This window comes from Triticum aestivum, chromosome 7B (genome assembly GCF_018294505.1).
Source record: "Triticum aestivum cultivar Chinese Spring chromosome 7B, IWGSC CS RefSeq v2.1, whole genome shotgun sequence".
In the NCBI taxonomy this organism is placed as follows: domain Eukaryota; kingdom Viridiplantae; phylum Streptophyta; class Magnoliopsida; order Poales; family Poaceae; genus Triticum; species Triticum aestivum.
In genome coordinates this window covers 640,377,208-640,396,562 of record NC_057813.1, presented here as the reverse complement: position 1 = coordinate 640,396,562, position 19,355 = coordinate 640,377,208, and the positions used below count along the sequence as shown (strand labels likewise).

General features: G+C 46.1%; 1 protein-coding gene and 1 long non-coding RNA gene across 2 annotated transcripts; both read left to right on the top strand.

The window, feature by feature from the left end:
• The first annotated feature begins 1,473 nt into the window (after positions 1-1,473).
• Positions 1,474-2,129, top strand: LOC123155515 (auxin-responsive protein SAUR71-like). The gene has a single exon (XM_044573677.1). The coding sequence runs from the start codon at positions 1,576-1,578 to the stop codon at positions 1,858-1,860; it is 285 nt and encodes a 94-aa protein (XP_044429612.1). The 5' UTR covers positions 1,474-1,575; the 3' UTR covers positions 1,861-2,129.
• An 11,305-nt stretch (positions 2,130-13,434) lies between these two features.
• On the top strand, positions 13,435-18,694 carry LOC123158173 (uncharacterized). Its single transcript, XR_006479272.1, has 7 exons — positions 13,435-14,748; positions 14,863-14,910; positions 14,999-15,538; positions 15,915-16,057; positions 16,304-16,382; positions 17,225-17,388; positions 18,247-18,694. It is a non-coding gene; the product is annotated as an uncharacterized lncRNA (long non-coding RNA).
• The last annotated feature ends 661 nt before the right edge of the window (positions 18,695-19,355 follow it).

Genomic DNA, 19,355 nt, shown 5'->3' with positions numbered 1-19,355 from the left:
GTCGGGTTGCTCCAGGGGAAACTCTGATCCTCGGGTCGGGCAGTGGCGGCACTCCGGTGTTATATCCTTCCTGAAGGTGCCGCCTTAGAGCCCACGGTTCGTCGTATGTGGCTTCATCTCTTCGCGGTGACATGTTACCGGTTGAGGACCCCGGTTGCTCTTGTGGTGCTAGGGGTGTTGTTGCCGCGCTCAGCGCCTATGTATCCTGCCTTCTTTTTTTAGAAAATTTCCGATCTATTCATCTTCAATCATGGCAGTACAACAAATACTGGAAATAATAGAAATTACATCCAGATCTGTAGACCACCTAGCGATGACTACAAGCACTGAAGGAGCCGAAGGCACACCGCCGTCATCCCCATTTCATCGCCGAAGTCAGGCACAACTTGTTGTAGCAGACAGTGGAAAAGTCGTCGTACTAAGGTCCCGTAGGACCAACGCACGAGAAAAATAATTGCCGCAGATGAAGAATAACGTAGATTAGAAGGATCCAATCAGAAGACACATGAATGTAGACGAACAACGACGAGATCCGAGCAAATCACCAAAGATACATCCGCCGGAGACACACCTCTACATGCCCACCAATGGTACAAGACGCACCGCCGGAACAGATGCTAGGCGGGAAGACCTTTATTCCATCTTCAGGAAGCCGCCGCCGTTTCATCTTCCTGAGCAGGACACGAACCCTAACAAAACTGAAAAAAGCCACTAAAAACCGGAGCCCTATGTATCCTACCTTGGGTGTGTGTGCGTGTGTAGTGTTGACGGGTGTTTGTACCGGGTTATTCAGGATCGTTGTTTTATATATAAAGAGGGCAAAAGCCTTTTTCGGTGTAATTGAATCATGCATGCACATGCATATTTTGATTCTACGCATGCGTTTGTACGAGACTCAGCGTGAGCTCAGTACATATCACAGGATTTATGGGCATTTTTTTATATGTACATTAATATAAGTACTGTTTATTTGCAACAAAACTAAACGTTGGTGCATGTCTAATTCACACTCTTAAGGAACATAGATCTACAAGAAGCATAAATTCTTCTTGCTAAATCCTTCCCTTCAAAATAAATTAAATCAATGCCCATGCACGAGCTGTTTCAGCTTTTAAAATTCTAGGACACTGACCAGCCGAGTTTTATTGGCTAGTTGGGTAATTGAGAAATTGAGGACAGTAGTATATTGTATTATAATGCGTGTAGCTAACCAAATTCCATGGCCATAACTTTCAACGATGCTGATGATACGGCAGCCAATATGTTTGAACCCAGTGGAGGTTTGACACCAACCACGACTGCAAACGCCACCACAGAACAGTAAACGTTCCATTCCTCTCTCTTTCTACCCGCCACATCTCTCTCTCTCTCTCACCACACGCTCGGGTACTCATGATCCAATAAAACATTCCATTGGCTATAAAAGAAGAGCCCCAAGCCAACGCCATGAATCACAAACACGGCACATACGCATTCACATCGATCAAGACCTACTAAGATCTAGTAGCTGGTAGCTAGCCATATACCTATACTATCCCCTACGTGATCAGTTCGTTCGTCAGTGATCAACCGACGATGGGGGAGCTGATCCGGCGGCTGAGCTTCTCGGACCGGGTGAGCGACGGCAGTGGCGGCACGCCGCGTGGGTGCGTGCCGGTTCTGGTGGTGGGCGACGGCGACGAGGAGTGCGAGCGGTTCGTGGTGCAGGTGGAGGCGCTGCGGCACCCGTCGCTGGCAGCGCTGCTGGAGATGGCGGCGCAGGAGTTCGGTTACAAGCAGGAGGGCATCCTCCGCGTCCCCTGCGCCGTCAACCAGTTCAGGCAGGCGCTCACCACCGCCGCCGTCTCCAAGAACTACTGATTACTAATTAATTCTCTAGCTGATCAATCAAGCAGACCGAACCTTATCGACCGATTGGCTTTATGGGTACTTGAGGAGCGATTCTTCCGTGCTGTTGACTAGTTGAGTCTCCTCCCCATCTTTTCTTCTCTTTCCATTTTGATTTCTTCTGGTTGGGGAATGACATGAGATGGTTGCCTGCCATATGTATGCATGTGGGCTGTATAATGCGCACTGTCATTTACGGTTAGACCTCCTGTCAAAAATAAAAATTGAAACAATTGGTTATTCGGGATGCATGTGTCTCCTTTCTAATACTGGTTAACTTCCCTTCCAAAAAAAATATGGTTCATTTTTTGGGCTGTTTTTTCAGCGAGTGAGAAATTAATTCAGTGGACGCATGTTTACTTCTCATGATGCAGAGGTTGAGATATAAGCCCATCTATTGTTTTCATTTCCTTTTGCTTGTTCATTTCTTTGCCCATGGATTTTTTGAGGGTTATTTCCATGGGAAGGCATATGTTAACCAAGTCGAAGCCTCACGAGAACACCTTTTTTTCGAAAAATACAAACATAAATTCATGTTTTTTAAGCCAAAAATGTGGCTAGCTCTATCCCGGACACAAGTAAACCCAGGTTTTTTTGTTGTTCTATAAATTTTAGCCATTATGTCTATGCAGCGGAGAAATGCTTTGGTTTCCTGTAGAAAAATGAAAAGAAATAAAAGTCTCTTTGGCTGAATTTTCTTGCTTATAATGCTCCATGTATCTAGCTTTCTTAAAATATACCCCCGATAAATTTTTTGAGGATTATGAGCTCCTCTCCTCCTCCCGCGTCGTCCCCGCGGGCGACCGGGGGGAAACCCTAGAGCGTCGCCGGCCGGTCCCCCTCCCCTCGTCTTCCTCCCTCGCCGCCGCCCTTTCGCACCGGCGGGCGAAGCTCGTTTGGTGCTAGCGGCGGCGGGGCCTCGTCTCTCCCGGCTCGGGCGGCGGCGGCGCGGGGCGCCCTGCTCGGTCAGTGGCGCTGCTCTCTCGGGGGGCGCGGCGGCGTGGCTGCTTGGTCCGGCGGCGGGGCTGCTGGTCCGGAGTGGCGGCGTGGAGGGCCCCGTGGTGGTGGGCGCTCCCGTGGCGGCGGCGGATCTGGCGCGGCGGCGGCGGTGCTGGTGGTTGCGGGCGGGCCGGTCCTCGGCCAGATTCGGCTGGATTTGTTGCCTGGGACCCGGCTGGTGGCGCAGGGCGGAGGCCGGGGCTCGTCCTGGTCGCGGATTCCGGAGGGGACGGCGGCGGTTGCCGGCTTGCTCCTTGGATCTGGCTCAGGGCCGTCAACGGGTGGCTCTAAGCAGTCCCTCGGGGTCCCGGCGTGGATGTGGGGTGCTACGGCGTGGTGGTGGCCCATGGCGGTGGTCTGGGTCGTTTCACGGTGACGGCCGGACTTCTTCGGCGCCTGCCTGTCGGTGAACGCCCTTTTCGACCTTCGATTCCTCTCCCCGTCGTTCAGGCGCTACCTTCATCAGAGGGTTGGCCCTCTCCCAGGGCGCCCACCGCCCGTCTCGCGCCCGGCGACTGGACCGAGCACGTCTCGCGCCCGGCAGCAGGACCGGACTTGTCTCGCGCGCGGCAGCAGGACCGAGCCCGTCTCGCGCCCCGCAGCAGGATCTGACTCGTCTCGCGCCCGGCTGCAGGACCGAGCTCATCTCGCGCCCGGCAGCAGGACGGGTCGATGGTGGCCAAGTATGGCCGGACTTCGGGTCTCGACGTTGGGGACGGCTCAGGAGTGTGAAAGGTGGTTCCTTTCCATTTGTCTCTTCGGTTGGGGTAGTGGTGGATGGCGGGTGAGGTGGCGTCAAGGTCATGGACGCTGGGGCGGCGGCCCTGGTGGTGGTGTCGCGGTGCTCCTGGGCAAAGCCCGTGACTTGGTGTTGCCTGGTGGCCATGGCCGTGTGGGCGGTGTGGTAGCTAGGGTGCGGCGTTCGGTGGCGGTGAATATTGGTCGGGGTGAAAACCTGTTCTATCTTCGGACTGACCGGCGACGGCGAAGCTCGTTCCCTTCTTGAAGGCGTCGCTGCGACTCTCGCTGCCCGTCGTGTTGCTCCGGAGGAAACTCTGATCCTTGGGTCAGGCGGTGGCGGCGCTTCGGTGTCGTAACCTTCCTGTTGGCACCGCCTTGGAGCCCATGGAGCGTCGTATGTAGCTTCCTCTCTTCGTGGTGGCTTGTTCACGGTTGAGGCCCCCGGTGGCTCTTGTAGTGCTAGGGGTGGTGTTGCTGCGCTCAGCGCCTATGTATCCTGCCTTGGGTGTGTGCTTGTGTTGGTGGCGTGTGTTGTACTGGGTTGTTGGTGATCTGTGCTTTATATATAAAGCGGGGCGAAATCCTTTTTCGGTATAAAATATACCCCCTCAGTTGAAAATACTTGTTAAATAAATGGATGTATCTAGACATATTTTAATTCTAAAGACGTTCATTTACAAGAGCCGTTTCTGAAGGCGGGCACTTCATACCATTTTTTGTAAGACCTTAATTGGAATATTAAAAATTATCCATGCAAAAAGAAAATCAAAACACCAAATGGCCATTTAGTATTTTTTTAATTTAATAGTCTCTAAATATAAATTTTGAACGCTGAATGTGCATTTTATTTTGCATACAACGACTTATTTCTTGCTTGGAAAATCCAGTTATCTTCGTGGATAAAGGCAGTCCAGCCTTGTTGTTGGCTCTCAATTTACTGGTGGATTTGATTGTGCATGTTATCTTTGTTGATGTATTTTCCTCTGGTCCTAGCCGACAGATGGGGTACCTTCGCAAGTTTGAGACCCCCATTTGCCTGGGGTTTTAAAGAGTAGCACGTTGGAACATGGAAGTGTTTCTTGCTATACCTATGTGGCCGTGCGGTTTCATGGTTTGAGATTAGTCCGCATGACTAATAGGGTTTTGCTTGTGTGCCTTCGTAGAACAATTTTGTAACTAATTTCGTCTGATTTATACTAACTAATTGGGTGATACTCTTCTGCGTAATTAATGGATAAGACCAATCATTTGCCGCCATTTGAAAAGAAACATAGTAGAATATAACAAGAAATAAGCCTAGAACACTTTGTTAGGAGAGCAGATGTACAACGTCAAGACATGCATGCAAAACTCAGCGCGTCATTCAATTCATCGGATGCCAAATTATTAACTTTCAAAATAGCTGATATAGATAGACGTAGAGAAAACCGATATTTTGGACATCTAAACATGTTCGAACCTTGTGTTGTTTTCCCCCGAAAGAAATTGGCACTTGACCGGCTGACCGGGATATGCGCGTGTTCATCCGCATGTCAAGGATGGCAGTGTGAACAGAGTTCGTTTTCCGGCCAAGTGATGTTGACACGAGATGGTCCTGCCATATGTCCGGACGGGATGCCTGGTCCGTGCCCGAACAGAAAAAAAAGGCACTAAACTGAGCTTTTCATAGCCAGCCCAAAGGCCAGAACTAACTAGCACTCCTCATATCCGGCCCATATATAGGGATATGGGCCGGAAATGAGGAGGCTCGGACGCACCCGGACACGTTCGCTGCATCGGACTGACCTCCAGGGCCCACACGGTCACACGTAGATATCGGCAGTCTGACGGACGCCTCCTCCAGTTCTCGATGTGGATACATTCACGTCACTCGAGGGAGCAAGCCCGTCTATTTAAGCCAGACAACGGCAGCAAAACCCTAGCCTGTCTCATTCCTTCCCTCTCCCTTCCACCAAGCCGCCAACTTCCCTCTCCCTCCCACCACCCCGTAACCATGGTCCGGAACAGAATCGCCACCTATGCAATGTTGACGCTGGAACGCCGGTTGCAGATTGAGGAGGAGATCTGGGCCAGGCGCACAGCTCGTCTCGCTGCCAATCTGTCTCTGGATTCGCCTGAGTCGGAGGAGGACGAGGAGCTAGAAGCAGAGCAGGACACCCAGCCCATGGAGGAGGAGGAGGATCCAGAAGCGGACGATGCAGCGGAGACGGCTGCGGCCTTATGCATGCCATGGCCAGAGTTCGAGATCGCTTAGTCCGCGGATATGGCGGAGTAGACCGCCATCCTCCAGTTCTCGATGTTTTTTTTACTGTTCATCGGAGCTCATTTGAGCTCGAGCTTAGTAGTACTTTCGTAATCGTCCAAGTGTTATTGTTTAAAAGAAAAAAGCCGTCCCGCCGCTGCAGGGAGGCTAGTTCATCGATCGTTCTGAAGAGTTCTCGTTGAAGAGACCTTTGGATAAATTTGTAAAACAAACGGATACAGATAAGATATGTTTGTATTTTCTCTGATCTTTTGGAACCTAAAAAATTAAACTTTAAAATTTTGAGCTTGATGGAGCTCGAGTTTCATTAGCAATTTCCATTAGAAGTAGGAGTATCTGTTTCGGTCATTATACGAGGTCTGAGTTATGTTCCTTCACACGTTTCCATGCATGCAGCGTCGAGTCGTCAATCGACCGAGATATCCAACAATCTAGCATGATTGCTATATCATCACGATCCACTGGTCCAGGAATATTTTGTTGGCATGCATCCGGTCTTACTGAAAGGAATCGATTAAACATTATTGCTCTTCACATGGCTTCTAGAACAGTGAATTGGACGGATTCACCTGGTTAACTGGAGAAAACTGACGCCGCTAGCTAATCAATTTACTTTTCTCCGCAAGAAGCTACTGCACCTTAATTTAACTGACCGACCGGTGAAGGCTTGATCTGGAGCAGCCGAAGAGACGCCGGGAATCATTTTGCCGTTGCCCTGGTCAAAACTTTGGGTGGATTTTTAAAGTCAGCGCCATTCTCACGTACGCGAAACCTCTGGTCAAGTCTATTCACTAGAATATGTTTTCATTCCCAACGACTACTTTATCAACACAAAGGACTAGGACGTGAATTTTTGGAACATGATGCCACGCGATGCCGTAATCCTGGCCATCCATTTGTGCATCAAGATTATTACTTAATATAGGTATTTATGCAATACGACACACATTAATGAACAACCCATATGAATACGCAGCCTTATACGAGACATGAGTGGGCCTAGCGGCTTTAAGTTCGTGGTATCCATACGAAATTTGTCCGGTAGTCTGTGCCCTATTTGTCAGGTGGTCTCATAATTGTGTGCAGTGAGCCTTGATCTTTCACGTGGTCAGTTATGTAGCCCTTCTTCAAGTTGCAGGCTGTGAAAAGCAGGAGAACGAGGGAGATGGGTTCAGCAGGAATGGAAGTACAGAGCTTCGAACTCAATTCGATCCTTTGATTTAGATCGTTGGCATAGGAATTAGTCCTGAGTAAAGTTTCATCTTTTTGATTAGTCATATTAGCATGTCGGAGGTTTTGGTGGATAATTTTGGTTTGGGCTGGTCTAGGGGATCGTGAGTGATGCAGGTTTATTCAGATTTAACAACAGATTCAGTTGTTTTTGGTTTCAAAGCTGCTTGTGGTGCTCGTGGGCTGATGAGAGACGAGGAAGCTTAGCTTATAAGGATGCCTTGAAGTTCCACCCTCTCGAGTGAGTAGCCCTCCATGATAAATGATGATTTTAATCTTTCCTGGGTTCCTTGATTGCCTGCCATGCATTTACAGTGTGGGTGTCAGCCATTTAAACGAATGTCGACAGCATATGAAAATTTTATGGCAGGTGGCGTGTGGCTCGCACACGTTATTTATCTGCTTGCTGATGTTTTTGTGTGCAGCCAGTCTTTGTCAGGATATTAGTATGGTTAGATATTGCCAGAAACCTTGATTAATTTGTAATCCGGTGTCGCGCAGCACCAGCTTGCTGGGTGCATTTACGTTTTGCAAGGGCAGCTGGGTGCATTCATTCCTCTGCTGTGTCTTTATTTAGTCCATCGCATGTGGGCTGCCCGAGTGACGAATTATTGCTGTTGGCCTGGGTGTGTTGCACACGCACCACGTGGGATTAAATGCCCTCCCTGTGTCTGGTCGTGGTTTAAACAAATTTGCATCATCTCACGTGATTAGTTGGACTTAATTCTCAATGCTCGCAAATGATGGACATGTATTGTAGATAGGCCAGCCGGCTGCGTACATATGTCGCAACTGGGACTGGCGGACACATGCATTACATGGAGTAGAAAAATACAAAAGGGGACTAAAATGAATCCATGACCAGATCTGGTGCATAGAGGAACAACAACTAATCAATCTCGCGAGGTACGCATTGGAACAAGAACATATCCATCGCACCAGGGGGTAGCTTCAGAACTTGTGCATGCAGGTCATGGCCATTAGCAGCATGTTCGCAACGCCAAGTTGAAAATGTTCTTCAGCCATGCTTGATTCTGCTCAAGCAGTGTTACGTGCCGACACACCGATGCATGCAAAATTAGATGTCCCCAACGGGTGTTGAAGTACGTATGTACTTGTTCTATCACTTCTAAAATTTGCATCCACCGAACTAGAAAACACAAAAAACATTGGTTGAGCGAGGAGTTTTGGAAGATGAATGGAAAGGATCTTAAAAAGCTTGCTCCATGACGTTCGCACTTGTAGAAATGTCTCCCTAGGTTTTCTTCCGTTCCAGAGATGAACCACACCATGTAGCCGGCGTTGCACTCTGGACAACAAATTAGAGGGAGCGGTGGCATCTGGTTGGAGATGTGGTGTGATGCAGGGGGTGCGGAGCTAAGCTGGAACTTGGATGAACACATGCTTGCGAGGCTGGGAGAAGAAGAGCTAAGATGAAAACTTGAGCGGGATGGACATTTACAAGCACTCGGGTTGCTTAAAAAGGCCAGGGGGAGCATCCTGCACAACCCAGTTCAATGGGTGTGCTGCCTCGCGGGCCATGCACTGCATGTGTCAGCTGCAAATACGCGGCTATACTGTTTGGTATACAAGGAGGGGAAATCATTATGCAACCAGAGGGTATTAAAGTTGCACGAATCACGCGGCAGCATGTGGTGTGGATACCGACCGTGCGTGGTGGCATGTCCACTCGTGATTATTCGCAAAGGACTAGTACTATATTAGTAAAAAAATTGATCTCAAACTCTCATAAGATTACTTTGTTGTAGAAACGGATGTACTTAGCACGAAAACGCATCTAGATACAGATCGGATGTAGACACAAATCTATGAGAAATATTTGGGACCAAGGTAATACTGTACTACCTACATTCACAACTATAAAATATTTTGAATACGCTTTTGAACCGATATATTGAATATTTTAATACGAATTATATATGAATAAAAATAAGCAAACAAACAACTAAAATATGTCTATACACATGATTTACAAAGAAGCTAGAACAACTTATATTTATAAACGAAAGGAGTAGCTTTTAGAGTTGCAACTTTGGTCAATCTCAAATTTCCACGGACCGATACAGGTCAGCGTTGGATGATTTCCATTGTCCGGACGGTTCCAGAAGGTTTACGTGTCCGCCTTGGAGATGCCCTAAAATATGCAAATTTCACCTCTTATGGAGTAATATACATCTTAGGAGAGAGGCGACCGCTAATCACAGTAGTCAGGCTGCGACAATATTCAAATTCTGTACGTGCGTCTAGCTAGGGGTAGCACTACTTGAAACGTGACATTTCTTTCCGAGTACTAACTTTGTAGTGCTACCGGAGCACCCCAGTTTCCAGGGTCGAGGTAGATGTAAAAGTTGGCTTGATGGTTCTGGTCAGTGCTGTTGCTTCAGTTTGAAGAGTTGAACCAGATGCACTGTACGTATTTAATTATGCCAAGAGAATAGTCCTTGTCTCACGTGCAAGTGCAATCTTAATCTCAATCAGTAACGCAATTAAGCACGTGTGCGCGACGTAAGCAAGTAGGACCAGTAAAACCTGCCAAAGGAGAATCTCTGGGCAGGTACATGAAACGACCGTACGTACCTCGTCCAAATGAAGCGTTTCTCTGCGCTCTCTCTCATGGATCGGTGGCAGCATCGCCGGGCGACCGGGACGACGATGTACGTACGACACGACACGAAGGCGACACCATGCACCGTACGATCGATCCAGATGGTGAGATGGAGTACTACGTACGTAGTCCTGCCCGACCGGCCGTTTGTCCGGTGGTATGTACGGGTTGGTGGCAGCGTGTTGTGCGGTCCGTGCTATGATCAGGCGGCGCGCTCGGGTCAAGTCGCCGATCGACTCGACTCGCGCGTCCAGCACTTCAGCCGGTGACTCAGGACGAACCGCCGACTGACCCACCGCCGCCCCGCTTGGTTAGTATTAACCGGATTAGATTAATTCCGGTGGAGATCCAATTTTTCTTTAATGTTCTTCGGCTGCAACTTGCAAGCTCACGGGCCTTGCATGCACCGGAGAACTCAGCATTTGCATGGGCTGCCATTTTTCTGGGACAAAATTATTTCATGTACATCTTATAAGCATGTATTAGTAGTATTTGTTCCCAAAACAATCACCAAGTGCTCATATACTGCAAAGAGGGAGAGAGAGAGAGTGTGTGTGTGTGTTGGAAAAGTTGAAATACTACTAGTAGTACTATTTAACAGCTAGGATAAGAGTACTCCCTCCACGTTAGATACATCAATATCTAGACAATTCTAAGATAAGTAATATAGATCGGAGGGAGTAATTAAGAAGCCTAGCCGCATCAAAATCAATCTCCTATCCCTTTCGGCCTGGGCTCTGATGTCGTGGGATGGATGGGAGTGGATTACCGTCCCTCGTTCTTATCTAACTTGGTTTTTGGTGTCACGAGTTGTCACTGTGACATTAATGACATTGTCATCTTAAATAAATGCCTTCTGGTTTCAATCACGTTCTCATGGACGATATGTTCGTGTTGAACCTTTAGTACCGGTTCGTGGCACGAACCGATACTAAAGGGGGTGGTGGCAGGCTTGCGTCAGGCCGGGGCCCTACGAGCCCCTTTAGTCCCGATTTGTGACACGAACCGGCACTAAAGGTCTAAGCTATAGTGCCGGTTTCTGTCACAAACCGGGACAAAAGGTGTCTAAACTTTAGTCCCGGTTGGAGACACAAACTGGGACTAAAGGGAAACTGCTCAATTCCTATTAGATGAGACATGTGTCCAAGGATTGATGGCATGGTGTTTGGTTAGAGCATCTACAACCAGACACCCCAAACCGTCGCTCATATGCCCGCAGACGTGCCCGTTCAGTGACCGGACAGGAGGAAAAAGAAAAAACGTGACCCAACCGGAACCGTCATATCATCCCTATATGTCCGGGCTGTCCCCGAACCCTCATATTCATCTTAAATATGGGGAGGATATGAGGGCTCTCGGACGCGTTCGGGCAGTCCACCACGTACGACGCGACCACACCCCGGACCATATTTTCTCTTTCTTTATTCGTTCTTCTATTTCTTTCTCTCCGTCTCCACCAATCACGTGCAAGTAATCGGACATATGAGGAGAAAAATGAGAAATATGACTGCGCGGACAGATAAATGAGGACTCAAAACAGACACGCCCTGTCACTAACCGAGCGCGTCCGCGGGCGTTTAAGGGATCATATTTGCTATGTCCGGTTGTAGACCTGCACGACCGCCTCCTTTTCTAAGGCAAGGCTGGCACTAGGCACGTGCCGGCCGGCCCAAACTTCCAGCAGGTCAGCGTCCTAGCCGCCAGATACAATGATTCCAGGCAGCTCGATAAGGCTCTGCCTCCACCCCACTAACAGCTTTGCCCTCCAAACCATGAGAGCGCGCACCGATGAGAGAGTGGCGAATCGAGCGCCGCTGACCCGCCATGGACGAGCACCGCTAACCTTGCCGCGGAATAGCTTGCTGGCCTTGCTGTCTGGTATCAGCAAATCACCCTCGTAACCGGTCGAACTCACTGTCCAGTCAGCGCTGTCAGTTGTGAATTTGCAGCAAAATCCCCTCGCGCAGCACACCCTCTCTACCGGTCGCCATTACAGCATACCCAACTCCGGCCATTGCCGCTGCCAGCAGCTGAACGCCCCCTTCCTGCCTCTTCATTACCGCGTGCTCCCCCTAGCAACCATGGTTGCAGCATACCATAGCCGGCTCCAGTAAAAAAAGGTCGTGGTCATAGCATCCCGCACAATGGTTGAGACCGCCGAAGGGCACCGCGACAGAGACCATCCTCCACGTACCCACTCCTGAGCTCATCCCTTTGACTGTTCCCTTCCATTTCGCCCTCCTGATCACTCTCAACACCCGTCCAGCCGCCATGGATGTGACGCCCCCGTCATGATAAACGCGGCTTCCTGCCACCATCGATGCAACGGCGGATGGCTAGAGGGCGGATGATATATTTTTGACATTTTAGATGTAAATGTTTTTCCCCACAAACATGGACAAATTGTGCGAGGTTTGCTTTTCAAAAATTATATATGCACTACATTATGAAATGGAGGCAGTACACAGTAGTAAGATAGATTCGGCAACACGTTTCTTCACAACACGTAGACTTATAGCACATTAAATCAAGCTGTGTTCTATTATCTCAAACAAACTCGTCGACACCTTCATCTCTACTCCTAATGTCTCAGTTGGTAGGTCGCGTTCCGGGTTTATTTTCGTCCCACCTACCATGGTTTATTTTGGTACCTCCTCCCACCTCACGCTAAGCCGCATAGAACCAAAAAAAACCTCAAGCCGAGTCCCCCGCCCGCCCCCACGCACTCCAGGCCCTGAACATCCCGTCGCACCAAGACAGACGAACCAAAAAAATCTACAAAAATTAACCGACGAAAATTAACCAGCGAAAATTAACCAACGAAAAAAAATCCGGAACCAATCGCCCGCACGTAGCGCTAGGTCTCCTGCCCTCGAACGAGAAACACTCGCACGCACGAATCTCGAATCTCTGCCCTCGTTCGCCCGCCGCCGCCCTTCGTCCCTTCGCCGAACCCTAGAAGCGGAGGAGCGGTGGCGGTGGTGAACCCGAGAACCCTAGAAGCAGAGGGATCGGGGGAGGAGATGGGAGACGGGCAGCGCCGGGAGCCGGGGAGGAGGTGGGGGGCTGAAGCTCCCACCATTCACCCCCACCTCAGGAGGGCCTCGTTGGATCTGGTAGCGGCCGACCGGCCGTACTCGTCGGATGCCTCGGTAGGGGCGTCTCCGCTTCCTAGATCCGGGTCGGAGACTCTGACGCAGAGGCCCGCAAGGGAGAAGCAGAGGATGGAGGAGGAGCGGAGTCCATGGAGGAAAGCAGGCGACGACTCCAGGTAGGCGCTCAGCTTGCCCTACTGTGTAGTTCAGCGCGTCACCGTAGGGATAGGAGCACCGCCACCGTCTCCAGGTACGTCCTTGACCAGGTCGTGCTCGGGCTGCCCTCGATCATGATCTCGTGGTTGAATGCCTTCCGAGGTCTCCCTGAGGTCTGATCTGATGCCCTTGTTGAACCCATCCCTTACTCTCCGCCAGCTGGGTCTCATGATTCGGTGCTGATGCTTGCTACCATAGTGTGCTTCAGGAGATCAACAGCATGCTGAGATGGAAGCAACTAAAAGCATCAGTTTTGCCATTACACGACCACATGCAAAAGTAGCACATCATCAACACATACGAAATCCATTAATCTGCAATTCTTCAGTTGACGCACTTGATCAAAAGCATCAGTTTTCTACATTGTGATGATCACAAGCATCTAATTATGCTTCTCAAAGTCTTTAATCATGTGATGCATCCTTGAATTCAGGTTGTTCTCCACCATTGAGTATCATACTAAACTTAGTACAATTTTATACTAAACTTGGTACAAAGTTGAGACATTTATTTTGAGACGGAGGGAGTACATGATACATCAATGTGTTAGGTATAAATTGCCTGCACTAAAACATGTACGACAACCAAACTGCCACATTCATTCAGTACAACTCATCCTGCTTCAGCATCGAAGTTTTGAGGGGCCATGAGAGCAGAGGTAGCCAAGTCGTCGTCACATTAAGGCAGAGTGAGGACATAATTAGCTCATTAGCGTTTAAGTGTTGGTTCGATATACAACCTTTGATCTGTGTGGTTTGTTATAGATCTAATGACCCATGAAGAAAGTTTTCACTGGATACTTTCTCTACGCAAGTTTTTATCTAATTGTTGCATTTCTCATAGTGTTATAGGGGTATTTTGTAACCTAGAGCAATCAGACACACTTTCTATCCGAAAATGAAATCTGAACATCTATTGTAGTGAAGTTAAACAATGCATGTAGCTTAGTTTTAATATGTTAACTAATGTACCTACTTACAGTGATCTTTTAACTCAATGAGAATTACAGAAATTTGCTTGGCGAACTCCTCGTGTCACTTGGCATCAAAGAGCCAAAGCTGCTTGAAAAGCAACTTGATTCGTCCTCAAGGTACATAAGATCCACAAGACTAATTGATTTCTTTCCGTACAATCATGATTCAGAAGAAAGGAGCACTAGCTCTTTTATTATCTATAGAAAACGGTACCAATTGTTACTTTGTCCTGCCTATTTCTACTTTGTTAATCATAGGCAATATTATGCTGTTAGATGCAGGGTTCCATGATCACTTTTGACCAGTGTTGTAGGTAGATTACACCTATTTTTGTCTTGGTTTGTTTTTAAGTAAAATTGAGCAAGGTGTGTGCCCTGTTCAAACAATAAACAAAACAGAGTCTCCTCATGCTGCAAATATAGCTTAGTTTTTTTTCAATGGACAAAACACATCTCAGGTAAGTGAGCTGCTTTGTACACTACATCTCTATTGAACTATATGCAGTTTTTAGCTTGATGTCTTTGATTTAACGTCATTATTCTAGGACTGGAAATTTTTGCATTAGATATATTGATTCCGTAATGCAATTAATCCATCGTAAAAGCTAGGGATAATTTGGCTGTGTCGTCCTCGATATGTTACGACACAAAATGTTGATCATTTTCACGATTGCAGACACAACAGATGCTTCTTCATCTCACTGGTCTCTAGAGGAAGGTATACTCTTAACAAAATAAATTTGATCATATTATCTATTCATAAATTTTCTCACATAAATTTATTCAGATATAAAATTGACTGGTCCTAACAGTACACTGAATAATTTTGCAGGAAGAGATCTTGTCTGAAGCAAATGAGTGCCTTAGAAGAAAAGAAAATGTAATTGCCCATTGCACGTATTAATTAGCTTACTAAATTCTTTCCCTTGAGAATAAATAATTTAACTCGTCATTTCTGTCCTTTCTAGGAGGAGTTCAATTGTTTCCCCAAATTTCCTTCCACGATTTTGTAACCCTTTGCAGAATCGCATGGGGAGGTTCGCAACATTGTCTACTCAGGAAATGAGTATCTATTGTCTATCATGTGACTATTGAACTGATGCAGAGTACCCTTCTTTGCATGGGAGTTATATGTGGTTTAGTTTGCAGAATCTTGTTTGGTTTTACATTGATCTTACTGCATGCTCAGTTTTTGGGCGTATAACCAGTTTATAGGTCCTACTATTTGATCTGTGGACGTGACCAATGAGGGCATGGAGATTATGGCGAGGCATGGTGATGCGGTGGCAGTGGTGAAGGTAACCACATCGAAGGCAGCGGCAATGGGTGGCTGTCGATGAAAGCAGCATGTGGATGGGGGAGGTGGAGAGGCGAGGGATGGAGGCGGAGGACGGCAACCAGGGAGACGGAGTGGCAGTGAGAGTGGACGAGCTCGCCTGCGGAGTGCGTGGGCAGGATTTCCTTTCCGGGTTGGACGAGGGCTTCTTTGTTTGTGTGTGTGTGCATGTGTGAGTTCACACCGATACTCGACCAAATACTGTGCATGGTTATCTGAAATTCTAGTAAATAGTTCACATCCCAGTGGCAGGTAAGAACCTTCTTTTTAATTTATCAAATGGTGTCAATAGACCATAAAATTATCTTCATTTATAATACTAAAAATATGTCAATACATGTTCTTACATTTAGGCTACTAAACCTGTTGAATGAGTTCTATATACAAGATTTATATTGTCCTTCTATAAATTAAGACTACACTTGCTATTGATGAGTCTATAATTGTCAACCTGGACAGTAGCAACACACTATCGTTTTATCTCTCAATGTGAGCAAGTAAGATTTTTTTCAGAGCTTTATTCTTTTGTATTTTTTTTTCTATTACAGAAGTTGATGCTCCATCTTGTTATTCATTTCCTGGGATAATTTCTCGAGGAATGTACGGATTTCTCAAAGTGACGCAATGCTATGATCTTCAACCATGAAAACGAAACTGTTAGCGCTGATGGCCTGCTCCTGCGATCTCATAGGTACCAAAATGCAGCTTAAATCTCTTTTTGAGAATTGGTTCCTGATATTACATTTTGCTACTCCTGTATATCTTTTAGATTTTTTTTCTCTTTGTAATTGTTTTTTGTTTGCTCACCTTGTAATCAACTCTGTATTTGATGATTTAGAAATCAGAATTCAGTTTAACTCTGCAATTAACCCTTAATTATAATATAATTGTTCTGGTTGCACTCATCCCTAATTCATAACTTCACCAATGGTGATAGCATTGTGTCAAGGAGCAGGTGGAGAGGGAGAAAGAGAAAGGGAGAATGGAAGCCAAGTGATAGACAAAGAGAGTGAAAGGTAGAAGACATGCAATAACTTGTGTTATCTTACTAATGCTTTATTTATTGAAGACCTATACCAATGCACAAGTATTTGTCGTTGTATGATGGAAACCAGATGCCATCATGCTTACGACATATTTTTGAATTAAAAGAATAATTTGATCATTGTGTCTATATTTTATGATTTTGTGTCAACGCACTGGCATTTGGCTTCAGCCCATCAATTAGACCAGCTAGGTCCACGCACACTCCATGATTAGCTAACAAACTAGAGCAAACTAGCTAGCTTGAGTAGTCCCAATTTGGTATTTAAGCTATTAATTCTTGGATGAGTGTGTTTGGAGGCGAGAAGGGAAATATGTTACTCTGCAAATTCCAAGTCTTTTATCATGACTATTATTACACGTCAAACATGGAGTAATGAGAGCGTGAGTGTGTTTTGAATTCTTAATTGGTAAATTCTGGTGATTAACTGACCAGGGATTCAGTTTGGATAGCTACCCAGGGGTATGAGTGAGATCAGTGTGACTAATTGTGATTTGTTTAGTGGTGAAAATGTAGGAATTAATTTGTTTCATCAATTCTGCACTTGCATCTGGCCATAGAATTTAGTTGAGGTAGCATATGCCCAGAATTTAATTAACCACAATTTTGAGAAATTTTTGGAAGTTGTATATTTGTTCTATTAAACATGGTCGAATTTTCTTATAATTGCAGGTATTTGGTTCAAAGTATATTTTTCTACTGTTAACCGATAGCATGGATATCACTATTTATCATCATGATGTCCATAAGAAATCATCATGACATGTCGAATCCTCAACCACTCAGTTAGATGTTAATGGATCTGCATCACAGCTTCTGTTGAATTCTCATGGTTGGAGATACTGCAAGAATTCTGATTCGGCACGGCCCTCATGGAGACAATGGAGATGGTGTTCAGCGGTGCGCTCAGCCAGAGTTCGCCTTTCCTGCAAAACGTCCGACATTTGCTGATTCGGCAGGGCCCTCATGGAAACAAAGTACGTCCAACATTTGCTCTTGTGTGAATCAGTCCATAGGCCCTTTAATAGTTGTGTGTTGATTGGTGTTCTCATCATGGGCTTCTTGTTTCTTTTAGTCCATGAAAGACGCATTGGAGCACCAGGTCAAGAGCAAGGCCTTTTTCAAGATACTAACCTAAATTCTGAAATACTTCGTTGTTGCCACTTTTAGTGTAGCTGTACTGATGCAGATAAGCTAAAAATCTCTCTTGCCTTCTCTTTGATGCCCTGATGACTTATGTGCTTAATTATTAAGTAAATTACATTATGGCGCATGTTATTTCCCATGTCTCCATAGGGCAGTATTCTTTTGGCACATGCATAGGGGTGCTTTGTACCGGTACGTAACTTCGTGCTCAAAACAAGTGCAACATGTTTTCTTTGTAGGTCAGAAGTATTAACAAGATATGAAGAATTAACATGTTACTTTCTTTGCAAAGGAATTGGCCAGCTAGTATTTTACTAAATAACTATGGACTAGCTACTATTTTTACAGTGGGTTGCTTATTGGACTAGGGACGTGTGATATCTTTCTCCCGTTGCAAAGCTAAACCACGTCGTGTCATCTTTGTAGTTTACATATTTTTTAGATGTGTTGGCACACATTTTGAGGCATCATTTTCTTTCAAGTCTTTCATCATCATTGGTCCCATTCTGCACAAGACTATCGATGATACCACTCTGCATTGGACCTACACAATCATCAATTTTACCAATGTCACAAATGGCCTGTCTTGTAATGTGACATTATGGCTAACTGTTTGGTTTAAATTATGGCTGGTAGCTGTCCTTCGATGCTGTAAATTTTGTTAACCTAACTCCCTACTATATGCACAGTTCAGGGCGCAGAGAAACTAATGGAGCAACCAGGAGTCCAATCATTTGAAGGCAGAACATTGAACATATCAGTGATCGGACACTCGAGACAACTCTTAATGAGTTCTAGCAACCGAAGACAGAATATTTGCGTAGGATGCAACAAAGCTGCATGTCATGAGATTATTGAATGCGTTGAGTAATTTGGAATGGAAACATTTTTGGTTAAATAGGATGCTCTTGAGATTATTTCTCATGCCAACATGGCATGCCCGAGCGAAAAATGTGCCACCCTTTGACAGGACCATGCCTTGTTAACGGAGGTTTCTGGTTGGTTAAATGAGAAGGCCATGATGCCTATTTGGGCTAAGATGACTCCTAACATTGTAGGTATTACAGATGGAACTTAAGCTTCCATAATGCATTTGTTGAGTAATTAGCAGTCACATATCTTCTGTGTTTTTAATTGCTATATACGGTGTCAACAAATGATGAGGTTCTAAATTATTATTTTTATCATTGCCTACTTTTCAAATGCGTAGTTTCTCTCTGCATTGATCTTAGTAGTTTGATTCTCCGGTAGTACATTTGGTGATCCTAACCAGAAGCTAGCTGTTAGAGAATGACAATGGACTATTCATGTAAGATAGTTTTTGTCCAACATTGCATTGCTCTATATATCTTCTCTCGCATGTTTGGCTTTGGCATCAATAGGGACAGGGTCGGCGATCATGGTGGGATTAGGCATGTGAATTCTGGTTTTAGTTTCACTTCCATGTTTGGTAAGACAGACAGAAACTGTGAGTGGCTGCTTTGTATCTTGAAATGCATCCCGTGACGAATCATCATGAAGTGCCAAGGTATATTAAACTTTCTAAAACGGTGGGAGTTCAACCCTCAAATCATAATCCACCCCCACCACCCCTCCCTAATTACTGTCCCTCCAGCCAAACAACCCCGCAGTTTCTAATTTAATGTTCTGTTTGCTGTATTAAAAATGAGTCATGGTCTTGTTGCATTGTAAAGATCAGATATGTAGTGCACAATTGATGATAATCTTTCAGTCTTACTCCCTTCGTCCGGAAATTCTTGTCCTACAAATGGTTGTATCTAGACTTGTTTTAGTTATA

Bases quoted from the DNA above. Each gene is read 5' to 3' on its own strand.
- LOC123155515 (XM_044573677.1), top strand. From the start codon at position 1,576: ATGGGGGAGCTGATCCGGCGGCTGAGCTTCTCGGACCGGGTGAGCGAC.